The sequence below is a fragment of the Ailuropoda melanoleuca genome, chromosome 15 (genome assembly GCF_002007445.2).
Source record: "Ailuropoda melanoleuca isolate Jingjing chromosome 15, ASM200744v2, whole genome shotgun sequence".
Classification (NCBI taxonomy): Eukaryota; Metazoa; Chordata; class Mammalia; order Carnivora; family Ursidae; genus Ailuropoda; species Ailuropoda melanoleuca.
The window spans coordinates 87043147-87070215 of record NC_048232.1 but is presented as its reverse complement, the minus strand read 5'-3'; the positions used below and the strand labels follow the sequence as shown (position 1 = coordinate 87070215).

General features: G+C 58.6%; 1 protein-coding gene across 2 annotated transcripts in view; it reads left to right on the top strand.

The window, feature by feature from the left end:
- Positions 1-26470, top strand: part of KIAA0930 (KIAA0930 ortholog) — a 33418-nt gene extending 6948 nt beyond the window's left edge. Inside the window, exons 1-10 of one of the 2 annotated variants that reach the window (XM_019803439.2) lie at positions 14036-14075; positions 14602-14753; positions 18661-18786; positions 18882-18959; positions 19256-19357; positions 20101-20241; positions 20807-21001; positions 24054-24216; positions 25535-25693; positions 26220-26470. In XM_019803439.2, coding sequence (XP_019658998.1) covers positions 14051-14075; positions 14602-14753; positions 18661-18786; positions 18882-18959; positions 19256-19357; positions 20101-20241; positions 20807-21001; positions 24054-24216; positions 25535-25693; positions 26220-26260 — 1182 coding nt within the window. In that variant the 5' untranslated portion in view covers positions 14036-14050 and the 3' untranslated portion in view covers positions 26261-26470. Of the gene's footprint in view, positions 1-14035; positions 14076-14601; positions 14754-18660; positions 18787-18881; positions 18960-19255; positions 19358-20100; positions 20242-20806; positions 21002-24053; positions 24217-25534; positions 25694-26219 lie in introns of those variants that run through there. The other variant, XM_034643923.1, reaches the window with a different exon arrangement.
- The last annotated feature ends 599 nt before the right edge of the window (positions 26471-27069 follow it).

Genomic DNA, 27069 nt, shown 5'->3' with positions numbered 1-27069 from the left:
GCCTGTGGGGGTGACTGTGGGCAAGGCCCTTCCCTGTGGCTCTCCGTTTCCTCTTACGTAACATGAGGGAAGGCAAGTTGACCTGGAGCACCGTTCTCAGACCCAGGGGTGGCGCATGTGTCCAAGCCACCTGCGACAAGCAGGGCCGGTGACACCGCCTCAGGGAGGTCAGTGCCACTCGAGTGCTTTGGCTCACACTGACAGAAGTGAAACAGGAAGAGGCAGAAACAGGAAGAACCCCATATCCCACCCCTCACAAGGGGGAAATGAGAACCGTGTCATCCCACCACCCTGAGCCGCGGCCTCACGTTCAGGCTGCAGCCTCCACAGCCTCCGAGCCCCCACCCCTGTCGGCAGGGCCTCCTTGGGCGATTCCGGATTCCTCCTGACCTGACCAGGGCGGAGGGGAGCGGCCCCCTCCACGGAGGGGCTCCTGAGCCGTGGCCGCGCTCCCTGCCGCAGGGCGCAGGGGTGCCGTCGTCTCCAGCCCGAGGCGCTGCGCCCAGGAGCCTTCCCTGGAGGCTGGCGAGGCGGGCTGGCTCCCCGAGCGGGTGGGAGCCAGGGCAGCCAGCGACGGTGCAGCCAGCATCGTGTCCTTCCCGCGGCACCCCTGTGGCCGAGGGGGTGTTCGCCCCGTTGGCAGATGGAACCAGCGAGGCCCAGAGCGACGAGGCGCTGTGTTCGGGGTCCCAGAGCAGTGAGGCTGGGTTTGGGGCCCAGTCCTCTGGAACGTGAGGCTGTGGCCTGTGCGTTGTCGCCCTCGGACGTGTCCGTCTCGCCGAAGAGAGGCATTTGGCACCACCTCGCGGAGCGGCCTCACCCGGTCCGGCGTGGAGCAGGAGCGCGGCCCCTGGCTTCCCCGGTGAAGGAGGCCTTCACGGCGCGGGGAGGAGAAGGGGATGGCTGGGAGTGGGCACTTCTGCGGAGGAAGCTGCGTGACGTGACGCAGGGCTGGGGCCTGTCTCGAGGGAGCGAGCAGGGCCCGGGGGCTGGGCTGGGGTGTGTTGAGTGTGTCTGGTCTCCAGAGGGGGCACGCATGGTGGAGTGGGAGATGGAGCAGTTGTCCATTGCTCTGCCCGGGGCCCCGAGGTGCCCCCGTGAACCCCTGTTCCACGCAGCGTGACAGCAGCTCTGCGTCTGGGCACCTCGGAAGGCTCGGCAAACGCTGGGGGCCGGCAGGAGCCGGGTGCTGGGGCACGGCCGTGGGCAGGACAGAGGCCCCTCCTGCCCGGGTTCACAGGTGGCTGGGCGGGTCAGGCCGGCTCCGGTCGATTCTCAGCTCTGAGCCCGGCTCAGTGAGCGAGGAGTGAAGCGAGCCTGTGGATACACTCACATGGCCTCCAGGCCCTCTTGCCGGCTTGCGGTGTCCGCACAGACCCTGCGGTTGGAGCATCTCACGGGGCTGACCTAGGCCTCTAGGGCCCCCTGGCCTGCCTCGCCCCATGTGGCCTGTCTGGGTGGAGGTGGGAGGAGGAGAAGAAATGCTGTGCAGAGGCCAGGCCGGTGACCAAGTGATCTCAAGCCCAGGCAGCGGGGCAGGGGTGGGGCGGCGAGCGGGGAGCTGGGGTGGCCGGTCACAGCTCCCGTCTGGGATAGGGCACCTCGCGTGGGTGTCTGGAGCCTCGGAGGTTCCTCGGGAGACCTGCAGCCTGTCTTACAGGCCCCGTGTTTAATGAATCAGAGCAAAGCAGTGAATCAGGAGTTTGAATAAGGCCACAGCCCACAGGAGGTGGGACGTTGACTGGGGAGCTGCTCTTTTGGCCCCAAACTGCTCGGCAGGATGAAAGCTGGAACGGTTTGTGGGTATCCACGTGAGTGTCGAGTGACGTGGGCCCTGGGGCCGTGGGGGCTTTGCAGGCCTTGCTGTTTGGGAGAGTCCTGAGGATTGCTTTTGGAAACTTTGGGCCGTGGACCAGTCTGGCAGACATCCCACCCCAAGAGAGCGACCTGGAGGTCAGGGCCAGGGTTTATTTCTCAGTGTGCCCGGGGCCCTCCCCCGGAGCAGCTCTGGGAGCGGGTGCACAGGGACCCTGGCCTGGATCCCAGCCCCAACTGCCGTCGTGGTCCTTCTGGGTAACCTGAGTCAGGGCTCTCGGTCTCCTCCCCTGGGAAGTAGGCTATCACGGTGATCCCGGCTGTGACCTGAGGGGTGTAAACGCGCTTCGAGGATTTCGCCCCACCGCGTGCATGAGCGGAGGGAGGAGGAAAGCCCTTGCCGGTGGAGGCTCTGGGCGAGTTTCAGGGCTGCCAGGGTGTTCTCTGAGCCAGCTGTGGAGCGGAGGTTGGTCACCCTCATTTATTTGTTCAACCCTCCCTGACCCGCTGTGGTGGGCCCTGCCCTACGCGGGTCCAGGTCCCGCTGCCAGCAGGGTGTCCTGTGTCGGTGGCAAGGGACACTCAGGTGCTTGGAACCAGCGAGCTGAGGCTGCGGCTGGGAAGGCAGTCCCGGGCAGGAGACTCGCAGGGTGACATCAGACAGGTGACTCGAGCTGTGAGCCTCCCGTTCCTCGTCAGCTGAGGGAAACACAGAGACTGTCCCCAGAGACTGTCCCCACAGGGTGTTCGGGAAGGTGGAACGAGGTGAGGCAGCGTGAGGTGGGCGGGATCAGGTGCTTGGGTCTGGGTGGCACGGGGGTCAGGGAAGGCGTGGTGTGGGGGTGGTTGGGCGGGGAGGTGACAGCAGAGGTGACACAGACCGGGGTGAGATGGGCACGGTCAGGGCGGAGACCCGTCAGTGGGGGGAGTGGCGGGCTGAGGCTGCACAGGCCTTTGGTCTGAGAAGAAGGGCAGGGGACCACACTGCAGACACCGGGGGGCTCTCTGGACGGCCTTGCTCATCTGGCAAAGGAGCCCGAACGTCAAAAAGACAGAACCGGGCAGAGTTGTTGGGCTTCTCCTGACCCGGCCACCTTGCGTCCCTGAGACCCCATGCTTCGCTGAGGCCGAGGAGAGCGCTGGCCAGGCCCGTGGGCTTCTCACGTGCGGACCCATCTGACCAGTACTTCTCCATCTAAGTGCCTCATCCCCGCAGCCAGGGCACCCCCGGACAGCTTCTTTGTGTTTCGTGCCCCAAGGGAGGATCGTGAGCCAGCGAGGAGCACTGAGAGGCACGAACTGGTGAAAGGCCTATTGAGGGGACCACAGAGGCCTATTCATCGTGCCCTGGCTGCAGGGGTGTGGGGGAGTGTCCAGGGGCCGAGGCCTGCCTGGGACTCTCCCCAGAGAGGCCAGTTGACCCCCCCGCCCCACCTTTGGGAGGGGGTCAGGGGGAGCAGAGGCTGCGGCCAAGCTCAGCGTGCTCTCGGGAGGCACCTCCCTGCCGCAGAGAGACCCCATCTCCACCCCTCCCCGCCAGACCCTTCAGGGGTACCCAGGCCTCTGAGGATAAACACAAAAACCCCAACCCAGCGAGGAGGCCCCCTGACATGGGGTCCTCTCCAGCTGTGCCTCCACTGGGCCTCCTCGCCCCTGGAGCCTTTCCCCAGCCCGGCCACACCAGGCGTCACCCCACAGCGGGGCCTTGAATGCTCTTCCACTGCCTTCGCCCACTTCACCCGTCGGTTTCAACCCTCAGATGGAAGCCCCCTCCTCAGGGGAGCCTCCCTAGTGCTGCTGACTCGTGGGGACTCGGTGCATGGCCTGCGTTCCTGGCCCTTGCTGAGGCAGCACGCACACGCTTGTGTGAGGCGTTGATGCATCGTGGGGCGGGGACCGTCCCACAGCCACCCCGAGCCCCCGGCCTGTAACAGTGGCCCTCGGTCAGTGTTTGCTCCAAATCAGACCAGGTGTGGATGGGGGGAGCGGGGGGTGCAAATACCAGTGACCTTGCGTGACCCGTGTCCTCGCTTCTCGGTGTTGACTCGGGGAACGTGAGGGTTGCGCACGGTGCCTGGCACACCCTTTAGTGTCACTGGAGTTCAGGGGTGTTTATAAACGTACCGTAGAGTATTTGGACAACACGAGGGGTAACTCAGCGCTCTGAGCACGGACTGTGGCGGACGTCTGCTTTACTTCCTTCAGTCCCGGGCCTAGTTTTTACAGCAATTTCTTTCATTGAGGCCTTTCTGTGCCGTTTTGAGGCCTGCTTTTTTGTTTTTTGTCTTTTAAACTGTCTATCCTATGCATTTTTCCAAGTAACTTTACTATTACTAAAAATATTTTTGTGGTTAAAAAAATACTTTTGTTACTTTCTGAATAGGTAAACGTGCTGCAGGGTATCAGATTCAAAGGGTATGAGAAGATGCCTGGTGACCACGTCTCCTTGCTCCGTGGCCTCTCTCGGGAGGCTGCGGTGACACCGCTGGTGGCGTGAATAGCGCTGGTTTACCTGGGCGCCTGCTCAGGGCCAGTTCCCTGCAGGAGGCTTCGCGTGTAGCCTTGACACTCCCAGCAACGGAGAGGCGGATTCCCTTCTAACTGCGGTGTTACCAGTGGGCAACAGGCCTCGACGGGCTTGGGGCTTGCCTGGCACCTGTCGGAACTGCTGAAGCCGGCATGGAGCCCAGCGCCCACCCTCCCCCGCGGCTGCGCTGCCCCCCCCCCCAGCCCGTGCTTGGTCACGGCCAGCTGTTCCCTCAGTAGTGAGATCCTGTAGCCGTCTGCTCCTCCCCGACCCCGTTCACCCCAGCACTTTCCTCGTGGCACAGGTAGAGCTGTTTGTGTTCTTGTTCGACAAGAACAGAGCCACCCATCCTGTAGTGATCTCTGATTTCTCTGGCTGCTTCCCTGCGGATGGGACCATTTCGGTATTTTGCAAACACTGCTGTCATAATTACATAATTTGGAAAAAAAAAACCCTTGGGGGTGGACTTGCCGGGTGGAAGGTGTGAGCATGTGTGGGTCTTGTTGCCTGCCGTCTCCGTGGAGATTTTTATCAGCCAGACACGAAGTCCTGCGTCTTTGCCTTCCCTTCTGCCTGGGAGTGTGGTCAGGTGTTCTGATTTTTACAGATCTGAGAGGTGAAAAGTAGAATTTGGTGGTTTTCATAGAAGACTCCCCTCACTGTGTGAAGTTGAGCCTATTTTCATGTTTGGAAAGCTGTTTGTATCTCCCTTTGCTTTCCATTCTGTCTTATTTTAGATGCATTATATGAAGCTTATTAGTTATTAGGAAAATTCAACCTTAGTTAAGAGTTCCAGGAGTTTTTCTGGCGAGTTGTTTTTTTTTCCTTTGTTTATGATGCATGTGGGGCTTTTTTTCCCCATAGAAATTTTTTATTTTTGTGTAGTTTGATGACTCTTTTCCTTGAAAGCTTTGGTGGTCTACTTAGAAAGGCTTTTTCGTTTCTTGAGAGAATAAAAAAATTCTCCCACAGTTTTTTCCCCCTATGATTTTACTTAAAACATTAAACGTTTTGATCTTTTGGAATTTAATTTGGCACGAGCAGGGACCCAGCCTTGCTCTTTTCCCCTCGCTAGCCAGTTGTCCCGAGGCCCGTGGCTGGAGGCTTGTCTTCATCCTGCGGATTTGAAGTGCCACCTTTCTGTCAACAAAATGACAGCTCGTCTTGTGTTTCTGGACTTTCTGTGCTCATCCACGGATCTGTGTGTTTACACGCAGTACCGTCTTGGCTTCGTCAGTCACTGAGCTCATGTCACTTACTTGTTCCGTTGGCCAAAATGTAGTGCTTCCTCTAGGCCAGACACTCTTCTAGGACCTGAGTATACAGCAGTGAACAAAGTGATGAAAGTGGACACATAGTCATTCACGGAGTGGACATTCTCATGGGGCATCTCTGTGAAAACGCACATCGGTTCTAATAGGGCAGGTGTTGGCAAACCATGGCCCCAGGCCAATTCTGGCCGGCTGCCTGTTTTTGTAAATAAACTTGGGTTGGAACCCAGCCACGCTCATTTCTTTACGCATTGCTCGGGGTGGTTTTGTAGTTGAGACAGGACCATATGGTCTGCAGAACCTAAACTATTTTCTGTCTGGACCTTTACAGAAAAAGCGTGTTGGCTCCTGTCCTAAGAAAAGTCTGAAAGCAAACAAAATAAACAGGTAAAACATAGACGATGTTATGTAGTGACAGGTGCAGAAGTGGGATAGAGAATGCTTGGGGTGGGGTTTGCAGTTTTAAACGGGGTGGTGTGGGAAGGCCTCGCGGAGAAGGTAGACACTTGAGTCAAGGGCTGGAGGCAAGTAAGGAGGGTTTTGAGCAGGGAAGTGACAAGAACTGATTGAAACGTGAGGACCAGTTAGAAAGCCGTGCCAGTAGGGCAGACGGGAGGGAGGTGGTGGCTTGGCTCTGGGTGGAAGAGTGGTTTGTGGGAGGTGGTTGGAGTCCAGGTTTGTTTGAAGATGGAATCAATGAAATGATACAGATAAAGTCACAGTTCCGCGGGAGCGGGGGTTTGGGGGGAAGCAATGGTAGAAATTAACCAATGTGTACATTACCAAATCTGTCCAGGAAAATGATGGAAAAGTTTCCGTTGGAGTCAGCTTCTGGTTGAGATGGTAGCTGGAAGGTGCTGCAGGGTCAAGGGGTGTTTTTTGGTTTGTTTTTTTAGCATTGGGTGAGTCTCGATATTTTGTTTGCTAGGATTCTTTGGGTTACAGGTCCCTCCTCCCTCCTTTAGTTCTGTTCTCACTGGCTGGTTTCTCCGAGGCAGGACAGAGGTATCCCACAGTTTTAGGGGTTTTAAGTCCACAACACCAATGGGTGATGGGAGGGTTTAGCTTTCTGCTGTGGTTTTTTAAATACTGATAGGAACCCTGTCCCCACGTCATTCTTTCTGAAGTGTCCTGGCTGTTCTCGCTTATTCTGGAACATTCTCTTGGTGTTTTCTATTGGCTCATGTTAAATTACCAAATTAGTGGAGTTGCTCCTTCTGTGATTTGAATATTCCTAGCTAAGAACTCGGCAAACCTTCAATCATTCAAGTCTTTTTTTTTCTTTTTTAAAAATTCTGAACGGAATATTTCTTCCATTATATTTTCTAACTGGAATATTGGTTTATCTCAAAGCTGTTGGTTTCTGGAAGTACGGGTGACTTTTACTTATGACTTCTGTTATTTTCAGTTGAGTTTTTTGCATTTTCCAAGTCAGGTATAATGTCATCTGTAAGTAATGTTAATTTTATCTTATCTTCGCAATTTCTGTTATTCTTAATTTCTTCATTATCTAACTGCAACGAGTCTGGACCTTGAGAACGATGTCAATCATAGTGAATTGTGGTAATATTTAACTGGCTTCTTTTTCTACGTGAGCTATAGATCATGTTTAAGGAAGTACCCTTGATTCTTATTTTATGGAACTTTTTTTTTTTTTTAATTGAGACGGGGTATTGAATTTTATTGAATGTTTTCTTAGCATCATGGAGATGATCATGTGTTTTTTCTCTTTTGATCTGTAAATGTATAGTGGATATGTGAATAGGTTTCCTAATATTGGACCATTTTTGTATTCCTGAATTAAATCCTGCTTGGAAATGGAATATACTTAGTGGATTGCTGGGTTCTTTCTAATACTGTATGTAAGATTTTTATGTTTCTCTCCATGAGTGAGATTCGCCTGCACTTTCCTCGTATGTGTGTGTGTGCTCTATTTTTGAAATCAACATTATGCCTCCTTGTTAAAAAGAATGTGCAAATTTCTGAGGCTCTAAAAATGTGTGAGTAGCGTTGGGGGATCTGTTTCTTGAGGATCTGGTAGAATTGCACTCTCAAAAGCATCTCTCGGCCCCTACTACTCCAAAATACCTTTTTTAGAAGTGGATGTTGGACAGTTTTCTCTATTGTAGTACGTGGTCCTCATTTTTAATGCTGTAAACTTTTTTTTTTTTAAGTAGGCTCCCAGCATGGAGCCCCCCATGAGGCTTGAACTCACAATGCTGAGATCAAGACCTGAGCTGAGATCAAGAGTAAGACGCCTACCCCGACTAAGCCACCCCAGCAGCCCTGTAAATTCTTTTAATTAGGGTGTTACATAGCTCGCTTAACAGTGTGGTTTAATGGTCTTGGAGAGGACTGGGGTGGTTTCAAGGAATGCCTCCCAAAATCTAATTTGTGATTTTTCAAAGGTCTGGTTAATGGAAAATAATTTGCTTGAGGCAGGGGAGGCCGCTGGATCCTCATGGCCCCCTTGGAGCTGACGGATACCAGTTTTTCTGATATAGTCCTTCCTCATTATTCATGGATTCCGTATTTGCAAATTCATCTGCCTGCTAAAATTTATTTGTAGCCCCCAAATCAGTACTCAGGGCGCTTTCACGTTGAGTTGCAGACATGCACAAAGTGGTGAAAATTTGAGGAGCTCAGTGGGTACACATTCCCCCCAAGGTCAAACAAGGTGGCGCTCTGCCCCGTCTCAGCTCATGCCCTACACCAGTGTCCGTTTGGGGACTATTCAGTGCCTGTGTTTTGCATTTTGGTGCTCTGTGTTGGTGATTGTGCTATTTAAAATGGCCCCAGGCGTAATACTGGCATCTGACCCAGGCATGAGGAGGCTGTGACCGGCCCTTACGGAGAAGGTAACGTGTTTTAATTAAGTTTCGTTCAGGCACAAGTTATGATGCTGTTGGCCTTGTGTTCAGTGTTAACAAACCAACTCTGTGTTAGATAAGGTGTCGTGAAACAAACACACGTAAAACAAGGTTATGTGCTGATTGGTTGGCGGAAATGGTGTGTACAGAGGCTTCACAGGAGCCCCCCTAGGAGCACTGGTGTGATACGGCTCACCCCAGGTCTGTGGCTACTTTGTAGGACATAACTACCATGAATAACGAGAAGGGGCCATTCTGATGCTGCTGTAGGACCCCGGGCCAGCAGGGAAGGTGGGCCCTCAAGGTGTCCATGGTGTCGCCCATGTGAGCAGCTCAGCATCAGGGGCTGCCTCTGTGCCACAAGTCTACCCACTGGATTCAGGGGTCCTGAAAGCCTCCTGCCGTGGCAGCTTGGTGGCACGGAGCCAGGGACAGGGAGCTTGGGGAGGTTAGGGAGCTCTCTGCCGGAGTGGCAGCTGCCTGGGCTTGTGAGCCAGGGCATCTCTTGCCGGGCAGCCTTGGGGAAAGGCCACATTGTGGACAGAGACATGCAGGGCAGCAGAGCAGGGTGTCCCCACGAACGCACATGTGGACGAGCTCTGCTTACAAAGGGTGTTCCTGTCGGCCTCTTACCCCGTCCTCACCGTCGATTCTGGGAGGGTGGCAGGTTAGATCCATCGTACGAATGGGGTCCCTGAGATTCTGAGAGGTTGCGTGGAGTGGCTGCCCCGCTGGTGCGGAGTCGAGACGGGACCTGAACTCAGGTGTGTCTGACTGCAGATCCGCACGCTGCTCTGTGCCTCCAGGAGCTGGAATTCTCGCCCAGTCTCGCCCCTCGCCCCTGGCTTTGGACGAGGAGCGTCTCTCTGAAGACGGGGAGTCCCCACTCAATCCCCCTCTGTGTTTCATCAGCCTGATGGCATTCATCGGGAGCTGTACATTCACGGGAAGAGGAGGGATCATCGGGCCGTTAGCAATACTGAGAGTCAGAGGAGGAGGAAGGGCAGCTATTCCCCGTCAGGTTTAGCAGCCCCTGTCCCTCGGGCGTGTCTGCTTCCGGTTCCCGCGTGGCCCAGGCAGCTGGGGTCCGCACGTCTGCAAGTGTCTGCGGCGGGAGCGTTGGATTACACACAGCCCGTGGAGCCGCCTGTGCTCCTGGGCGTCCTTCTCCAAGCGGGACGAAGATCTGGCTTAGCGGATATAGTGTAATTTACTAGACGGAATGTCAGCGCAGAATGTTACTTTCTTTCTCCCCCTTCCTTATTATCGTTGGGATTACATTACTGGCTCTCGTTTAAAACCATAGGAAAGAGATTTGTGTACACGGCTTTTATTTTTGTGTTTGCTTTTATTTCTCTTGCATAAAGTAGATTCATAGAAGTAGGAGAATGCTTTTCACAAAGGCTGAGGTGGTGTGTTCTCCAGCAATATATGAGAGCCCCAGGGCAGCGCGCCCTTGCCAGCTTTGGCTCTTACAAATTTTTATCAACGTTATTAGGGCCGGATTCACGTAAGACAAAGTGCATCCATGTGGCCACTTGGATGAGTTTTGCTGGCCGTAGGTACTTGTAAAACCACCAGCCTGAGAAACAGAGTGCGTGGGGACAACCACTGATCTGCTTTTTTTTTTTTTTAAAGGTTTTATTTATTTATTTGAGAGAAAGAGAATGTGAGAGATCGGGAGAACAGGAGCAGGGGGAGGGGCAGAGGGAGAAACAGGCTCCCTGCTGAGCAGGGAGCCCGATAGTGCGATCCCAGGACCCTGAGATCATGACCTGAGCTGAAGGCAGATGCTTCACCAACTGAGTCACCCAGGTGCCCCTGATCTGCTTCTTGTCACTGCGGGCAGAGCCCTCCACGTAGCCTTCTGTGTCTGCCTTCAGCGTGTTCTGAGATCCACCCGTGGTGTTGTGTGGCTCAGTGGTTTGGTTTTACTGCCAGTAATCGTCCACTGCATGGCTGTATCACGTGGTGTCCAGTCTCCTGGTTTCCAGTTTGGGGCTGTTATGAATAAATCTTCTAGGAGTATCCGTGTACCAGTATTTACGGAGACATGTGCTTCATTTCTCCCGGGGACGTCCCTAGGAGTGGCTGAATCACTGGCAAATATGTTTATAAGAATCTGCCCATTTTCCGAAGTGGGATTTTTGTAAATACCGTTTTCCCTCTCCAAAAATGACAGTTTGTTCTTTGTAATGAATTTTTGGTTACTGGTGAGATTAGTGTTTTCACACATTCTTGTTAAGCAGTTACATTTCATTTTTGGTATGTTACCCATTTGTCTGTGAGGGTCTGTGGGCATTTCCTTGCATCGCTTGCTGTGATCTGAGTTCTGTGTCTATCAGTGTAACATACTTAACCGCTGCTTGCTCTCCCCCGGTTTCCACGCTCCCTTTGATTTCAGTGGCGCTTCTCTTGGACAAGAGTGCAGTTTTACGTGTTCAGGACAGCAGCTCTTGACCTTTGTGATTTCCCTTCCTGCTTTTGACTTTGAGCGTCCCGGGTGTGGATGGTCTGCGGGCCCGTTCCACCACGGTGATGCCCATGGGCCCCCTTCTGGCGCTTGGCCTGGCGGCTCTTTGCCTTGAGCACCTCTGCCCCCTCGCGATGGGGGCTCTTCACCTGGTGCTAGAGGAAAGTGTGTTGGAGTTTGAGTGTCTTCCCGCTGGGCTTGTCATGCCGGTACTGAAACAGTAACGTGCACGATTCTGTCTGTGCGCTATTCCACAGCGGACGGCCAGTCTCTAAGCCCCTTGCTGCGTTTGGAGCTCCCTGGTGCTGGGTCTCCTGACTCGCAGGTGCTGGGCGCCCAGTGGGAGCAGGTGCTCTGGCAGGCCTGGTGAGGCTCAGCCCAGGCTGGACTCCCTCTCCTCTTCTCTCCCATTGCATTCTCTCAGCGCATGCGGTAGGCCCACCTGCCCCATGCAGTTCCCCAAGTTCCGACTGTGGAGTCGCTTTTTCGGGCCCCGGAGAGCCCGGCGAGGGGGGCTCCCAAGGCTTCTTTGCACGATATTTCTTAAGTCTGGGCCTGTGGTTGACAGAAGGTGGCCTGGGCTTCAGGTGGATGTCCCTGGCTGGGCCACCTCCCAACTGTGGGCACCTGGGCAAGTTGCCCCCTCCCTGAGCCTGTTCAGTTGGGCCAAGCCGTTTATTTAGCCAGCATTTATGGAGTGCCTGCTGCATGCCCGGCACTCTGCTGGGCTCTGAGATCTGGTGGTGGCCAAGACAAAGTCCCTATTCCTGTGATGCTTTCCTACTGCGGGGGACAGACAGCAAAGATATGGAAACACCAGGGATGATTAGGTTGCAGTAGCAGTAAAACCAGATAATGTGACCAGGAGAACCCTGGGGGCACGTCTAATATGGGGTCAGGAGAGGTTCTGTGAAGAGGCGACATTGGAGCTGTAAGTGGGGTGCAGTGAGGAGCTGCCTGGGCTGGGGTCCCAGGCCAGAGGAGTGGAGGCTGAGGGGCAGCAGGGACGAAGTGCCTGAAGGGGCGAGGGCCCAGTCAGTGTGTCCTGGAGGCCAGTGACCGGGGACGGAGCGGGGTTGGGGCTGTCCTGCAGCACTGGTGAGAACTCTGGGTTTTATTCTGAATTCCATGGGAAGACTGTAAGGGGGGGCAGGAAAGACCCTTAAATAAAGATCCCGTGGCTGTGGTGCGGAGGGTGGGCTGTCGGGGGGGTGGCATGGAGGTGGCAGCTTGTGTCCCAGCGGAGGTCGTGTGTGCTCGGGCCGGGGCTGGCAGTGAGGGTGGGTGCAGGACTCGATGTTTGGCTGCTGGGAGTTTCGGCGGGGCGCATTGGTGTGGTCCTGGTGCCGGCCCCCTCCGAGATCTTGTTTGGGTGTGGCCAAGAGAGCGTGGGGGACCCTGGGAGGGTGGCCTTGGGGCTGGGCCTTCGCACGAGGAGTAAATGCTGGCCGGCAGTATGGTTCAGGCTCCTGGGGCCTGCAGACTGTCCTCATGGCCTGGGGCGGGTGAGCTGTGGAGAAAGGGCTCTTAGCGCTGTCAAGCAGGGAGCCAGGACCCCTCAAGCGGCCCCCTCTGGGCGCGTGGGCTCATAGAGAGCACACGGGTGCATAGTTTGTGCCGTGGCCAGAACTTCCTCCGGAAACCGTCCCGGGAAGCCGTCCCGTCCACTGCGCTCCCAGGGCAGGACTGCTGCTCGCCACGGATTTTGTGCGGGGCATCCCGTTCCTTCATCGTGCCAGGTTGCCGAGCGTAGCGCAGAGCATCTTTCCAGAGCCTGAGTGCGGGGTCGGACAGGCCTGAGGGCCTCAGCAGTCTCTAACCCTGTGTCCTTGAGCACGTCCTTGAACCTCTTGAGGGCTGGTCTCTTCTGTGCCGGGGGCAGTGAGGACAGGGCGCCGTGACAGCTGAAGGCGATACCCCGCGTGGCACGTTTGGCCTGGGCCCCACAGGCGGCAGGTGGGTCTCGAATCATCGATGTTCTGCTCATCATCATCGACGCGGACTGGGCGCCCAGCTGCCGCCGGGTTACTACGAGGTGACTTCTGTTAGCACAGCGGAGGGGATCAGCAGCCTCAGGCAGCGCCTGGCCCGAGGACTGACGCTGGTGGCGACCCTCTGTGTCTCTGTGGCAGGTGGGGGGCTTGGAGCCGTGAGCCCTGCTCGTCACAGCTGGAGATGCTTCTGGGGGGGCTTCTCAGGACCGGCAGGGAGGGCGCTTTTGCTCGCCTTTGCAGGGAATCTGTAGTGGTGTGCAGGGCGTGCCTGTCGTCGGGGTGTAGTGGGAATCTCTAAGCAGTGATGCAGGATGACACAGGGGGCTTCGTACCACCTGGGCCCGACAGGCAGGCCCGCTGATCCGGACCCCTGATTGGAAGACCCCCTTCTGTTTCCCTCCCCCTGGGAGCCAGGCTGTGGGTGGTGGCCGTGCCGAGGGCACAGGCTGGTTTGGAGCCCAGGCTCTTTGGTCGCCGTGTGGCTGAGGTGAGCAAAGCCTGGGGTTTCTGTGAGCGACTCCATCTAACAGAGCCTGATGGCCACTGAACTGCCTGTGTGGCGGGAGCGGGGGAGGGGGAGGGCGGGGTCCGGCACCGGCTGGCTCTCAGGTTCCCCATCTCTCAGGGTGGGGTTTAGGTCCTTCTGGCACCAAAGTACGAGGACTAGGTCACAGTGGTAAAGTGTTTTCTGGAGAAGAGAGGAAGAAACCAGCAACAATCTAATGTTTTGATTGTAAAAAATAGCTCTGTTGCGTGTCTTGAAACCGCGTTGGATCTGCCCAGAAAGGGACGAAGCCCACGTTGCTTGAGCCTGCTCTGTGCCAGGCACCGGCTCTGTCTGTGCCGGGTCCCTGGCAGCTTTGGGCAGCCGACATTCGCTGTGAGGAACCTGGGGACCAGAGAGGCCAGGCGGCCTGCCTGCCGTCGCTCAGCGAGCCGCGGAGTGGGAGCAGAAACCTGGGTCTTTCCCGCCAGGGCCCGTGGGTTTTTTTCTCCTCATGCAGGAAAGATTATGATAGAGATTTATGGATCCTAAAGAAACAGTATTTGTAATAAAAAGAAGAGGCCCTACGAAGATCAAGGGAGAACAGATCTGGCTGATGACAGGCTCCGCTGCGCGCAGGGGTGAGGGAGGGGTTGGGCGCCTTCCCTGATTTCTACGCACAGCGGCTGTTCCTTTAAGTCGGGTTCTCCGTGGGAATTGCCGCAGCCGGGGGTGGGGGTGGGGGTGGGGGATGCTGGCCGAGGGTGGTGCCAAGCCTCCGGAGCTCCCTCCAGAGCCGTCTGCTCCCAGCCCAGCCAGCCAGTGACGCTGCCTCTCGTCTCTCTCGTTAGGGCTTTCCTTCCCCACCGAAGCTGCTGATTCATCCACCCTGGAGTCGCCCGGGCTGTGGGGCCGGGAGCCGGGGCTCTCAGGCTCTGCTGGGTGGAGGCATTGGGCCTGCCGGGACGTGTCCCTGAGCCCCTGTCCCCTGGCTGGGGGTGGGGAGTGGGGGGGTGGTGAGGGAGCAGGGGGCTCTGGGTTCAGAGCCCCCTGACCAGAAATGCAGGTTGGGGGTGGGGAGGAGGGGGAGACTGGGCTTGGCCAAGGTCACACGCAAGGGCCATGTTGACCCGTCCTTTCTCACTCTTCTCCGGCCACCCTCGGCAGGGTGCTTCAAGGATGACCGCATCGTCTTCTGGACTTGGATGTTCTCTACCTACTTCATGGAGAAATGGGCGCCGCGGCAGGACGACATGCTTTTCTACGTGCGCCGGAAGCTGGCGTACCCGGGCGGCGAGGGCAGTGTGGACGGGAGGAAGGTGAGCAGCCCCCTCCGGTCCCAGCCAAGCGTCCTTGCGGGGTCTGCCCTTAGCTGCCCAGGTGGGCTTCCCTGCAGACCTTGTGCAGGTCCTGAGGGGAAGACACCTACTGTGTGCCAGGAGCCATGTGGAGACAGTCACACGTCACCAGGACCCTGAAAGGCAGGGACGACATCACTGCTGTCCCTTTGACGAGACGTTCAGAGGCGAGGAGGTTGAGCCAGCATGCTATTAAGCAGATCTGCAGGAGAACAAAGATTCGAGCCCAGAATGGGCAGGATGACCTGGCTGCAAGATGAGGGGGCGGCCCCGCAGTCCCGAGCCTTTACCATGCAGCAGACACAGTGCTCAGCTCTTTCCTTCTCACCTGTTGTGTCCTCCCCACAACTCAGCAGGGCAGGTGGGGAGAGCAGGGCCTCAGGGATGGAGTGACTCAGCTGAGGTGTTTGGTCCACTACGTTTAAGTGGGTGGAGGCGTTAATAAAGCAGCCTTCGCAGGTTCCCTTCTGTTTTTCAGAAATGCTACTAGCTTGTAAAATGTGTAAGCAACCTGTATGCAAAACAGGAACATGCATCGTTTTCCTTTAATCACAAAAATGGGAGGGCTATGGAGGCAGGTCTGGAACTCACAGCCACCTTGGCTCCAAGTCCAATGCCCTCTGACCCCTGGGCTGCAGCCTGTGAACTGTGGCCTGTGAGTCAAGTGCGTGGAGCCCTTTCCCTGCCGTGTGCCTGTTCCTGGAGCTTGACACATAGGCCCAGGCGTTCTGCACATGGACAGGCCTGGCGCCTGCTCAAAGGACACCGGTGACTGTGTGCTGGCAGCCAGAGAGCTGGTCTGGCTGGCCTGGGGGACATGCAGGACAGCCCTGTGCTGGCCTGGGTCCAGCCGCCGGCTGTGGGGCTGCGCGTTGTCCCTGAGACCCAGAAGCGTGTCATAGAGCCCGTGCTGTAGGGAAAATCCGGTGACTGGAAGGGATGGAAGTGGTCAGCAGAGGCCGCTTGGGTGAGGTGAGTTTGAGGAAAGAAAGCGTTTTCCTAGCCGAACAGATGATGGCCCCCGAATTGTGGGCCCGAAGCTGTGTCAGAGCCCCTCCATTCAGGTGGCCGTGGTGGTCCTATGTGGCCTGGGCGTAGAAGGTGGGGCATGGAGACGAGGTGGGCACGGGCCAGATCACGTGGACGCTGAAGGTCATGCCTCGGAGTTTGGGTTGACCCCTGAAGCTCCCATACAGTGAGGAAGGGGACGTGGTCAGAGCGCCATTCAGCAAGCTCTTGGGCGGCAGGCGGAGGAAGGACTGGAGGGGTTGGTGCAGACGCAAAGGAGAGGGTCAGCCAGCAGGGTTTTAGGTGATTGAATGTGGGCCGGCGGGAAGGCCCCACCTGACAGCCGGGTCTCTGCCGTGGGTTCAGGGTGAGTCCGGTGCTGTTATAGGAGGAGAGGGTTTGGTGTTGGACATGGTGATGTCCTCTGGGGGCGGATCTCCTGTCTGAAACTCAGCAGAGAGGCCAGGGACAGAGGCAGAGCTTCAGGACCGTTGGCTCCAAGATGGGACCTGGAGCCATTGGAATGTGTGGGAAGAGGAGGGAGACGTGGAATGTGACAGTCACAGAGGCCTAGGACAGAGCTCTGAGCTAGCCTGACCCTGGAGGGGCCAGCAGGAGACTGAGCGGCTGGCCAGATGGGGGTGCCAGGAGAAGGGGGCATGACCAGCGGGAGACGCGGGCCCTGAGGAGCCAAGTCCAGCAGGATGAGAAGGGGGACAGGCCATCGGACCTGTGACCAGAGGCTGTGGAGGCGTGGGCAGTGCAGCCTCGGCGGTAGGCAGGGACCCAGGCTGCACTCAGCATGGGCAGGGGGTGCCCTCTGGGAGGGATGAAGAGAAGGCCCTAGCTGGTAGAATTGGGGGGGCAGTTATTGGTGGAGAGATCCATGAGCTGAGCACCTCGGGAGCCTGGCCCAGAGCTGCTCAGTCCCTGGTCACCGTGCCCGCCCTGCTGGGGGTGCAGCAGAGACACCAGCTTTTCCAACTTTGTCTCCCCCGACTTGCCATGTAACTCGGGGCTCAGCCTATCCTGGGAAGGGGGCTGGGCAGATGCTCAGTGAGGTTAAGGTCCTCCCATTGCACACACCTGGGAGGCAAGATGTGTGACATGATGTGACCACATGAGTCTCCTGGCAGGCGGTGAGTGCCTGGGGAGCCTCACTGCCAGTGACACCCACTGTGGGCACGCTGTGCTCTCTCGGCACGGCCCTGGGGCACAGGCTCCTACTGCCAGGGCTCTCCTGCTGCACTGGAACCAGGGAGCTTCCTGACCCAGGGCAAGCAGCGCGGAGGCAGCGGGCCTGCAGCCTGCACCACTGGCCTGTCCGCATCTGCTGGAGTTCACATTGCAGACGCTGGGTTTTGTTTGTTTGTTTGGGTTTTCTTTTTTGTTTGTTTTTTTCAAAATCTTGGTCTTTTCCCAAAGGCAGTCTGCTGAGACCCGAGGCTCTAATAAGGATCTGAGACTCAGCTGGACCTTGAATTTCGGTGCCGGGAGAGGCCCCAGCTCTGGTTAGGGATGGTCTTCTTAGCCCAGGCCAGCCTGGAGTTCTCTAGGAGGCAGGCAGGAGGAGGGAGAGGCCAGGTGAAGAGGTAGGAAGAGAAGTTCCCTGGATCCAGAACTGAGGAGTTTGGAACAGGATTCCCGGGACCATTTGGGGGTGTCGAGGTCAGAGTCCTCAGGAGCGTGTGGCAGTCCAGCTGCTGACATGCTAGAATGTTCCATCGAACACCACAGTGAGCTGTAGGCAGATGCCCCTCCCCCCAACACTGGGAGCCCAGGAATGACTCAGACCTGGCCCCGTCATCAGGGAGCCTGGCGTCTCCTGGGGCAGACAGACAGCATCGCCAGTGAACCCAGCGTGGTCAGTGCTGCAGTAGTGGGAATCACGGGGACAGCCGGGAGCCACACAGGGAAAGCTGTGACATCAGGCCTCAGTGTTGTAGGACAGAGAGGGGGGTCCACGGTGGCCTAAGGACATTCCCACTGGAGGGTGTGGCGGGGGGGGCGCCAGCATGTGACCCAGCACCTACGAGAGGGGACCATGTGGTGTATGTACTGTTTGGAGGGCAGGGGCTTGGACAGCGATATGGGGAGACCCTGCAGGCCTGAAGGGTGCAGGGTGGGCAGGGAGGGACAAATGGAGAGACCGGACGGCTGTTCCCCGGCAGCCTCTCTGCCCCCACCACTCAAAAGAACAGGGGGAATGAAGCATGAGAGACTATGGACTCTGAGAAACAAACTGAGGGCTTCAGAGGGGAGGGGGGTGGGGGAATGGGATAGGCTGGTGATGGGTAGTAAGGAGGGCACGTATCGCATGGTGCACTGGGTGTCATACGCAACTAATGAATCATAGAACTTAACATCAGAAACCAGGGATGTACTGTATGGTGACTAACATAATTAAAAAAACATTAAAAAAAAAAAAAAAAAAAGGAGCAGGGAGAGCCCCAGGGCAGGCGCCGGGTGGGCCCTGCTGCAGCGCCTGCGCCTGCGCACTGCGGGCTCTCTGCGGCAAACCAGGGCTGCCTACCGCCCCCTCCCCACCCTGCAGCTGAGCTGGTACCCGGTTGCCATAGCAACCTGCGGGCTTCCTGTGCTAGGCCGCTGGTGGTGGGCGGATGCGTGGACGGCCGCCACCAGGCAGGTTGAACAGAAGCAGCGTGGGTGGGACGGGGCGGGGATCCCCACGCCCTGCTGCAGGGCCCGAGGGACCACCTCAGAGGCTCCTTTCTTAATTCACTTGGGGTCGCCTCGCTAGAGACTGAGAAGCCAGGCTGGGGTCCGTGTCTGTTAGCAGCTGCCCACGCACTAGTCAGGGAGAGGGGGCCGGGACTCACCCGTGCCCTGTGCCCCTCAGCCGGCCGAGGCGGAGCCCGAGGTGGAGGTGGAGGTCTACCGGCGTGACTCCAAGAAGCTGCCGGGCCTCGGAGACCCTGACATTGACTGGGAGGAGAGCGTCTGCCTGAACCTCATCCTGCAGAAGGTACAGGGGCGTGGGGGGGCGGGGCTGCAGGGGGCGGGGCTGCAGGGGGCAGACCCCCCCACTCCACGCACACGGTCCTGCGCACTCTCTTCCAGCTGGACTACATGGTGACCTGTGCCGTGTGCACACGCACTGATGGGGGGGACATCCACATCCACAAGAAGAAATCCCAGGTAAGCCCCCCGGCCTCCTGACTATAGCTCAGCCCAGAAATGGCAGCCCTGTGGCTGCTCAGTGTTTCCGTGGGGGAGACAACTCCTCCCCTCCCTCTCCCTCCTCCTCACTTCCTTGCCTGGAAGGGCAGGTCTGACCAGAAACCTGTCCAGCTCCTTGCAGAGCAGTTCCCTCTGGCTTTGGCCTGGCTCTGAGCCGGCTGACCACAGTGATCTGTCCCTTGAGTGGCTGTGGGCCTGTGGGCCTGGGTGCAGGGTCGGGCCTCACTCAGTCCTTCAAATCCCCTTCCTTTCAGCAAGTGTTTGCGTCCCCCAGTAAACACCCCATGGACAGCAAGGGGGAAGAATCCAAGATCAGCTACCCCAACATCTTCTTCATGATCGACAGCTTTGAGGAGGTGAGCCGCTCGCACGCAGCCACGTCTGCCCGAGGCCCCTTGTCAGGGCTGCAAGCAGCTGGCCTCCTGCCGGCCTCACACCCCTGCAGACCGGCGAGGGCAGTGGGGGCCGGGGCCGATCCCGACTCCTACCCCTGTGGCTCCCACTCTCCCTGGCACTGGACTGGGGCCAGGGGCTCCTATAAAAAGAGCTTCCCCGGGCAGGAGGAGTCATTAGGATGGCCATGAAACCAAACAAGTGCCTCCATGCCTTGGGATGCTAGGGTTTCAGAGGGGCGGGGCTGTGGAAGTTTCTGGCCCAAGCTTCTGTTTTCAGCCTGGGAAAACCGGGACTCAGGGCAGAAAGTGACTCACCCAGGCCACACCGGGGCACCCTACCCCCGACACTGCCCAGCTGCTCTCTGCCACCACCGAGGTCCCCATAGCGGTGCTGGTACACTCGTGGAGAGGCGGTCAGGAGCTCAGGGAAGACTCACGAAGAAGGGCGCCTGTGTTCAGGGTCTCTTCTCGATCAGATGGTGCTTAGGCTCAGGGGACTAAGTGCCATCTCCAGGCTGGCACAGCCCGTTCGTGGCAGACCCAAGATTTGAACCTGAGTCCGCGTGACCTTGAAGTTGGGTCTGTGCACCAGCCCCTGGAGCAGCGATGCAGGCTGGGGTGTTGGCAGGAGGTGGACCCTGGGAGCCAGGCTGGGATCCGTGATCTGCGTGGTGGGCAGCTGTCCTACTCGTGCCCCTTCCCAGGTGTTCAGCGACATGACGGTGGGGGAGGGAGAGATGGTCTGCGTGGAGCTGGTGGCCAGTGACAAAACCAACCTGTTCCAAGGGGTCATCTTTCAGGGCTCCATCCGCTACGAGGCACTCAAGAAGGTGTACGACAACCGAGTAAGTGTGAGGACGAGCCCTCCACGGCCCCCTCTGTCCCTGTGCAGCTCCTCAGAGCACCTGCGGCCCCCAGGCGCCCCTGCCTTATGTTGTGTTCCCCCTAGCTCACCTGGGCACACTGGATCGGAGGGACAGGTGCCCCCCCACCCCACGTGCAAACACTCCCAAAGTGGACCCTGGCTGGCGGGGAGGGGGAGGAACCCAGGTGGACAGGCCGTTCTCCTGCAGCTGGGCCCCCCCTCCCGACGAGGCTGGCCCCTCCCAGAGGAATGGGGGAGGGGGTGGTCTCCGACTCCCTGGGTAGGCTGTGTTTCCAGCCTGCTGCTCGGCCTGCTGAGAGGCGTGGACCCTCAGGCGGTGGGAAGAGCGTCTGCCCAAGCCCCAAGCATTCCAGCGCTACCCTGCCTGCTCGGGGTGCCCAGCCAACGGGGACAGCCGCTCCCAGAGGAAAGTGGGCAGCCCTCAGGGGCTGCTCTTGGAGGGGCGGTCATCCTCCCGACTCCGTGTCCGCAGGAAGAGGCCATCTGTCGGGGGCTGACTCGGGCCGTCTCCCACCTGTCCGTAGGTGAGCGTGGCCGCCCGCATGGCACAGAAGATGTCCTTCGGCTTCTACAAGTACAACAACATGGAGTTTGTGCGCATGAAGGGGCCCCAGGGCAAGGGCCACGCGGAGATGGCAGTCAGCCGTGTGTCTACCGGGGACACGTCTCCCTGCGGGACTGAAGAGGATTCCAGCCCGGCTTCACCCATGCATGAGCGGGTAAGGGCTGCACAGCTCGGGGCAGGGGCCTTCTGTCCCTCGGATCCGCTTCCCACCGCCTCCCTGATCCTTAAAGTCCCCTGGTGAGGTAGGTGTCATCACCCCCACCCTCTGGGGAGCAGGCTGAGGTTCAGAGAGGGCAGTGACTTGCCCAAGGTCACACAGCAGGTCAGCGTGTGGGCCAGGGCTCTTTCTGCTTCCCTGAGCTGCCGCTGCAGCTGGGCCCAGCCGAAGGGGAACCCAGGCTGGTCCCGGCACCTGTCTTGGGCTTGCTGCCCGAGCATGGGCTCACGACCGGCCTTCCCTGGGGAGTGCCCTGGGGAGGATGACGAGCTAGCCTCCCCTCCTGCCCTGTGAGGCTCAGCCAGAGAGTCCTGGAGCCACCCAGCCCCTCCCTCTGCCCCGCCCACTTGTTTACGAGGTTTCGAGGTGTCCTGCCTCTTCAAGTACTGGGAGTCCCCACAGCAGCCCCGTGGGTAGACGGGGGCGTTACTCTCTACAGACCTGGATTTACTGGCGCCGCCCCAGGTCACAGCACCGAGCCTTTGAGCCCTGCTCTTTCTAGGCCACCGTCCTTCCCCAGGGGTGGGAGGCCGAGGTCAGTGGCAGCTTTATTCCCAGGCACCCCAGTGGGGCCCAGGGCTTGGGCGGGAGAAAGTCTCGAGCCCGCGGGCTGCTCTGCCCTGCTTGGGTCTGGCAGAGGGGGCTGCTCAGAGCTGTGGGTCTCAGAAGGGGACAGGTAGGTGGGGGTGCCGGGGCCAGGCAGCAGCCTTGGCCAGCATGTCTGCAGGAAAGGGCTTGGGGGTGAGACCATGTGGGCTGGAGTCCGGGCGCTGCTGCTTGAGTGACCTGGGACAGGTCTCGGCCTGTTTTCTTTTTTTTTTTTTTTTTTTTTAAAAAATTTTTTTTATTTGACAGAGTTAGAGACAGCCAGCGAGAGAGGGAACACAAGCAGGGGGAGGGGGAGAGGAAGAAGCAGGCTCATAGCAGAGGAGCCTGATGTGGGGCTCGATCCCATAACGCCAGGATCACGCCCTGAGCCGAAGGCAGATGCTTAACCACTGTGCCACCCAGGTGCCCCTCGGCCTGTTTTCTTGTCCAGAAACAGGGACCACTAGTGTTGGGAGGCTCTGGGGAGCTGCTGCACAGCCAGGAGCCGGCGTGGCCATGACCCTGGGGTGCTTCCCTAGCCGCTGGTTATCTTTGGCTGTCAGTCTGCCGGGGAGAATGACTGAAGGACGTAAGCACATCGCAGTGCTGACGTGCCCAAGACGAGGAAGCGTGTGTTTGCTAGACTTTTCGTTCTGTAAAACCGTTAGCCATGCCTATCTCCAGGTAGTCACATAGCACGTTTCTTCCTCTTTTTTATGTCCTTTCTGGTTTTGCTCCTTCTGCAATGAATGTGATTGAAAAGCACAATAAAAACAGTCCAGGCTATTTTTTGCAAAGACATGGGTGAGGGTCCCACGCAAGGGCCTCTCTCATCTTTCAAGTACAGGTTGTTGATGTATTTCCGAGCTGATTTCTGAGAAACGGGAGTGAGATTCTTCTCCGTGGTCCTAAATTGCCCACTGAGGCTGTGCAGAATGTGTCTGTGGAAATCCTCATGGCGATGTAGCCTGGCCTCTAGGCTGGATCAGCCTGGGCACCACTTCTGGCCACGTGTTTGCTGAACGACAACAGATACGTTTCCAGGCCTGCCCGAGCCTGGCTCTTCCCGTCCAGCAAATGGGAGTGATGATGTCTCCCTCTCAGGGTGGTAGTTGGGGGTGAAGGCCATGGTGCCTGGATCAGGGGAGCAGGGAGGCCCTGGGTTGAGGGAAGGGACCTGCCAGGGTCATGCAGCTGCCAGTGGCAGGGCCTGACCTCCTGGGGACTGCTCAGGCCCCCGCCACCTCTGTGCTTCCTGTCGCGTGTCCCCCTTTTCCAGAGGGGTCATTTGTAACCAGCTCATGACAAATGCAGACTGTGTGTATTGTGGTTTCTGGTGTTTTGTTTTTTCTCTATCTTTGGAAAACCTTCCCTGGCTTATGGGAGGACCGTCTGGAGCCCAGCGGCCGCCGGGACTCTGGTGGATGTCGGAAGCCGTGACGAGGAGGCTGATGGGGCTCCTGAAGTCTCAGTCCCAGCTCACCTTGTTCCTCAGATTCTTGTTTGCATGGGGAGGAGGGAGGAGATGGGCCAAGTTCCCTCTGCCTGGAACGCCCTTCCCCCCCTTCTTCACCTGGCGAACTCCTACTCGTCCTTCAAGACCCATCTCGAGCGGCATCTCCTCCAGGAAGTCTTTCCTGATTTCCCAGGCTGTGGATCCCTTTTGCTCTGTGCTCCCCTGTATCCTGTGTTTCCCTTTCTGTCTCAGCAGCCAGCCTTCAGTCTGTGGTTGTCACTTTCCGAGTTTGTCGCCCCTCAGCAGACTGTGAGCTCCTTGAGGGCAGGGAGCGGTGTTGTGTGCCTGTCTGTCCCCTGTGCTGCTCCCGCCTGACCCTGCGTGGCTGTGCAGAATGTTTGCTGAACAGTGTGGTTACAAGATGAGGGGATGGGAGCCTGGGCCGCTTTGCCATTGCACTTCACGAGAGGGGGCTGGGGCTGAGAGGGACGGGGGGGGGAGCATCTTAGCCAAGGGGAAGAAATTGGGGTGCGGAGCATGCCTTAGGAGGCAGAAGACCTGGGCCGAATCCTAGTTTTGCCCCTGTCCTACTGGGTGACCTTGGGCAGGTCAAGGTCGCTGTCCCACCTTCCTTTCCTCATTGGTCCGACGGGCTTCCTACCAGTTCCCGTCTCGTGGATTGGTTGGGAGGCTTCCGTGGATGCGTGTGCCGTGGCGGAGGCTTGAGTGGCGTCAGTGGCCAGTCTTACTTCAGCTGCCTAGCGTTTGGGGCCCGTGGGGGGCACCCAGCTCCTCCTCGGGCGGAGCTGAGGCCTTCTGCCCTCCCTGAGCTGAAACTGGCTCCCAGCGCCCGCTCAGCCCCAGGGAGGCCGGCCCTCCAGCGGGTGGCGTCGGGGCCCCGGCAGTAGACGGGCTGCTCTGCTGACTATGGCTCTTTGTCCCCAGGTGACCTCCTTTAGCACGCCCCCCACCCCGGAGCGCAACAACCGGCCGGCCTTCTTCTCCCCGTCCCTTAAGAGGAAGGTGCCCCGGAACCGGATCGCTGAGATGAAGAAGTCTCACTCAGCCAATGACAGTGAGGAGTTCTTCCGCGAGGACAACGGCGGGGGTGAGCGCGCTGCTTATGAGGCAGGGCCTGCAGCAGCCCTCCCGGGCACTCGGGGTCCGTCCATGTGTTCACGTCTGGGGGGCCCCTCAGGGCTGGGGATGGAGCTGCGGACGGACAGACAGAAATCCCTGCCTCGAGGAGCTCCCGATCTGGGGTCAGAATAGGAGCCAGGACAGGAGGCTTGCAGACCTTTCTGGGTGTTGATGGTCTGACTGCTCCACTCAGAGGGTTCGAGAAACCCTTGCCTAGGGTGAGATGCGCTCTCGGGGTTGTTCCCGCCTTTCGTGCCTTCAGGCTGCTGCTCTGGCTTCTCCTTAGTGCCCTCCCTCCAGAACCTGCCCGGGAGCATCCCTCAGGCGCTCCTCAGGGCTCGCCCGCCCTCTGTTTGGCGGCCCTCTGTCCGGCGGCCTCCTGGGCATCTCTGCCTGGAGCCAGCGGGTCCCAGGCTAAGCCACACTTGCCCTGCAGTCCCTCCCGGCAAATCCGCGGCCTCTCACTGCCCTGCAGCCAGCGAGCCAGTGAGAGCGGGAGGCACCCTCATCTAAGAGCAGGAAGCCACTGGAAGGTTTAAGCAAGGGAGTGACAAAATCAGATTCGAACACTGAAAGACCACTCAGCGGTCCCTGTGGAGGACTATAGGAGGGCAGGCTGGCTGTCAGAGACAAGCCGTGGGCATCCTGCGTTGGGGGGGGGTGCTGGAGGGACGGCTGACAGCACAGGTGGCTCCTGGCCGGAGCTGGGACTGTGGCCTTGAACGGAAGAGACACCAGTCCTTATTCTGAGCGCCGGGGCCCAGGGACAGACGGCCCTGGCCTTGACCTACTCTTGTGTGTGCTTGGACAAATGCCTTCCCCCTTCCTCGGCTCCTTTCCAGGTCAGTAGGAAAGGGCTGATAACCACCCAGCCTGCCTCCCTGGGTGACCCATAAGAATGGGTCATGGCGATGGGTCCTCCCAGCCTTGCCCCGGGTCCTGGAGACTGGTGGTGCCCAGTTCCAGTGACAGACTGGGCCACGGGGAAGCAGAGCAGTAACACAATGTGGCGACAAGCCAGACCCCATGGAGGAGACTCTCCAGGGCAGAAAAGAGGGGTCAGGGACAGCTGGAGGGGAGGGGAGGGGAGGGCTGGCTAGGCAGGAGGGATTTGAACGGGTCACAGGCCAGGGCCTGGCAGCTCTGGGGCAGGTGTGGGGTGTGGAGGGGCGGAGGGGCAAAGAGCCCAGGCTGCAGCAGGAGTGGTTCCTGGGGTGGGAGGTGCTTCCTGGTCCTCCCAGGAGGGGCCCACGGCCTGGGCCCTGACCCGGCCTTCTCGCCTCCAGCGGATCTGCACAATGCCACCAACCTGCGGTCTCGGTCCCTGTCCGGCACAGGGCGGTCCCTGGTTGGGTCCTGGCTGAAGCTGAACAGAGCAGATGGAAATTTCCTTCTCTATGCACACTTGACCTATGTCACTTTGCCGCTGCATCGGATTTTAACAGGTAATGCTGGCTGAGGTAGAAAACAGCGTCACTTTTCTGTAGCCCACCTGAGATGTGCTCCTGGGGGTGTCGCTAACCCTGACCCCTCCTGTCAAGTCCGGAGCCCGTCAGTGGGTGTCTGTGTCGGCTTCTTGGCCTCTCTGGGAAAACCACGGCCCCTTCTGCCCCTCTTGAGTGGCTGCAGACCCCCGGCGGTGTGTTACTGGTGTGGGGGGAGGGGAGGCGGAGCTCTCGGGGCCCTCAGTGACCGGCGCCTGCGCGGCGGTGCCGGGTGGGGGCTCCGGGGTCAGGCCAGCCCACGTCCGAGCCCCCCCTTCCCCTTGGCTTGGGCTAGGCTGTGCGGCTGCCCCGAGGCCATGCCCCGTCTGTAAATCGGGATGACAGTAGTGGCGCAGTGTGGCGGGGGCGTGAGACCAGATGTGCGTTAGTACTTAGCCCGGACCGCCAGCATACACGGCGCCGTCGGGGCCAGAGTGCCCGGGGCCTTCACTGCCTTGTCTCGTCCGCTCCCCTCCCGCTGCCCTAGACATCCTGGAAGTACGGCAGAAGCCCATCCTGATGACCTAGCCGTGTGCAGAGCCTGCGCAGAGCCCCCCAGCCCTGCCCGGCCCTGGGGGTGCTGCCAAGTGCCTACCTGCCCACCGCCACCGGGGTCTTCTGTGACAACCGGGGTCTTCTGTGACAACCGGGGTCTTCTGTGACAACCCAGCGCCGGGGCCGCAGCCAGGCGGGGCCGCCCGACTCCTGGGGCCGGGGCCGACTCCAGAACACCAGCCCAAACTGNCCCCCCCGGCCCATCTCTGGAGCGCCCTCCGCACCCCGAGAGGACCAGACGTGCCAAGAGGCTGTAAGAGAGAGCAAAGGAGCAGCCGGCGTCCAGAGCGTGTCCAGACCTACTGACCCGACGTCCGCACTCAGACCGCAGGTGGAGAGAGCACCCAGTTGGGGGTACCCAGAGTGTCAGCGAGGCAACGCTTTCCTAAGGAGAACTGGCTCACAGTTTCGCACTGCTGTACTACCCATGAACTTCAGCGCCCGAGTTTGTCCCGACCTGTCTGCCCTCCCTTGTTTACCGCTTGGTTACAAATGGGTTGCCATGGGGAGATGGGGCACGCAGCTGTTGGAGGGTTTTGCCCTGGGCTGGGAATACCTCACCCCACGCCTGGTTCTAGAAAGGCCTCGAGCTGAGCAGACAGGCCCCGATCCTGCCAGAATGGCCTTTGCTTCCAGCCAAAGAGCTCCACCAACACACACACCCCCACCTTGGAGACACCCCGCTCTGCGCCGCGGCCGGCGCGACCTTGGACTCTGAGGGCAGGTGGGACGGCATGGTAGTCAGACAGGAGAAGAGTGTTGGGGGGGAGTGGGGTTGGCCT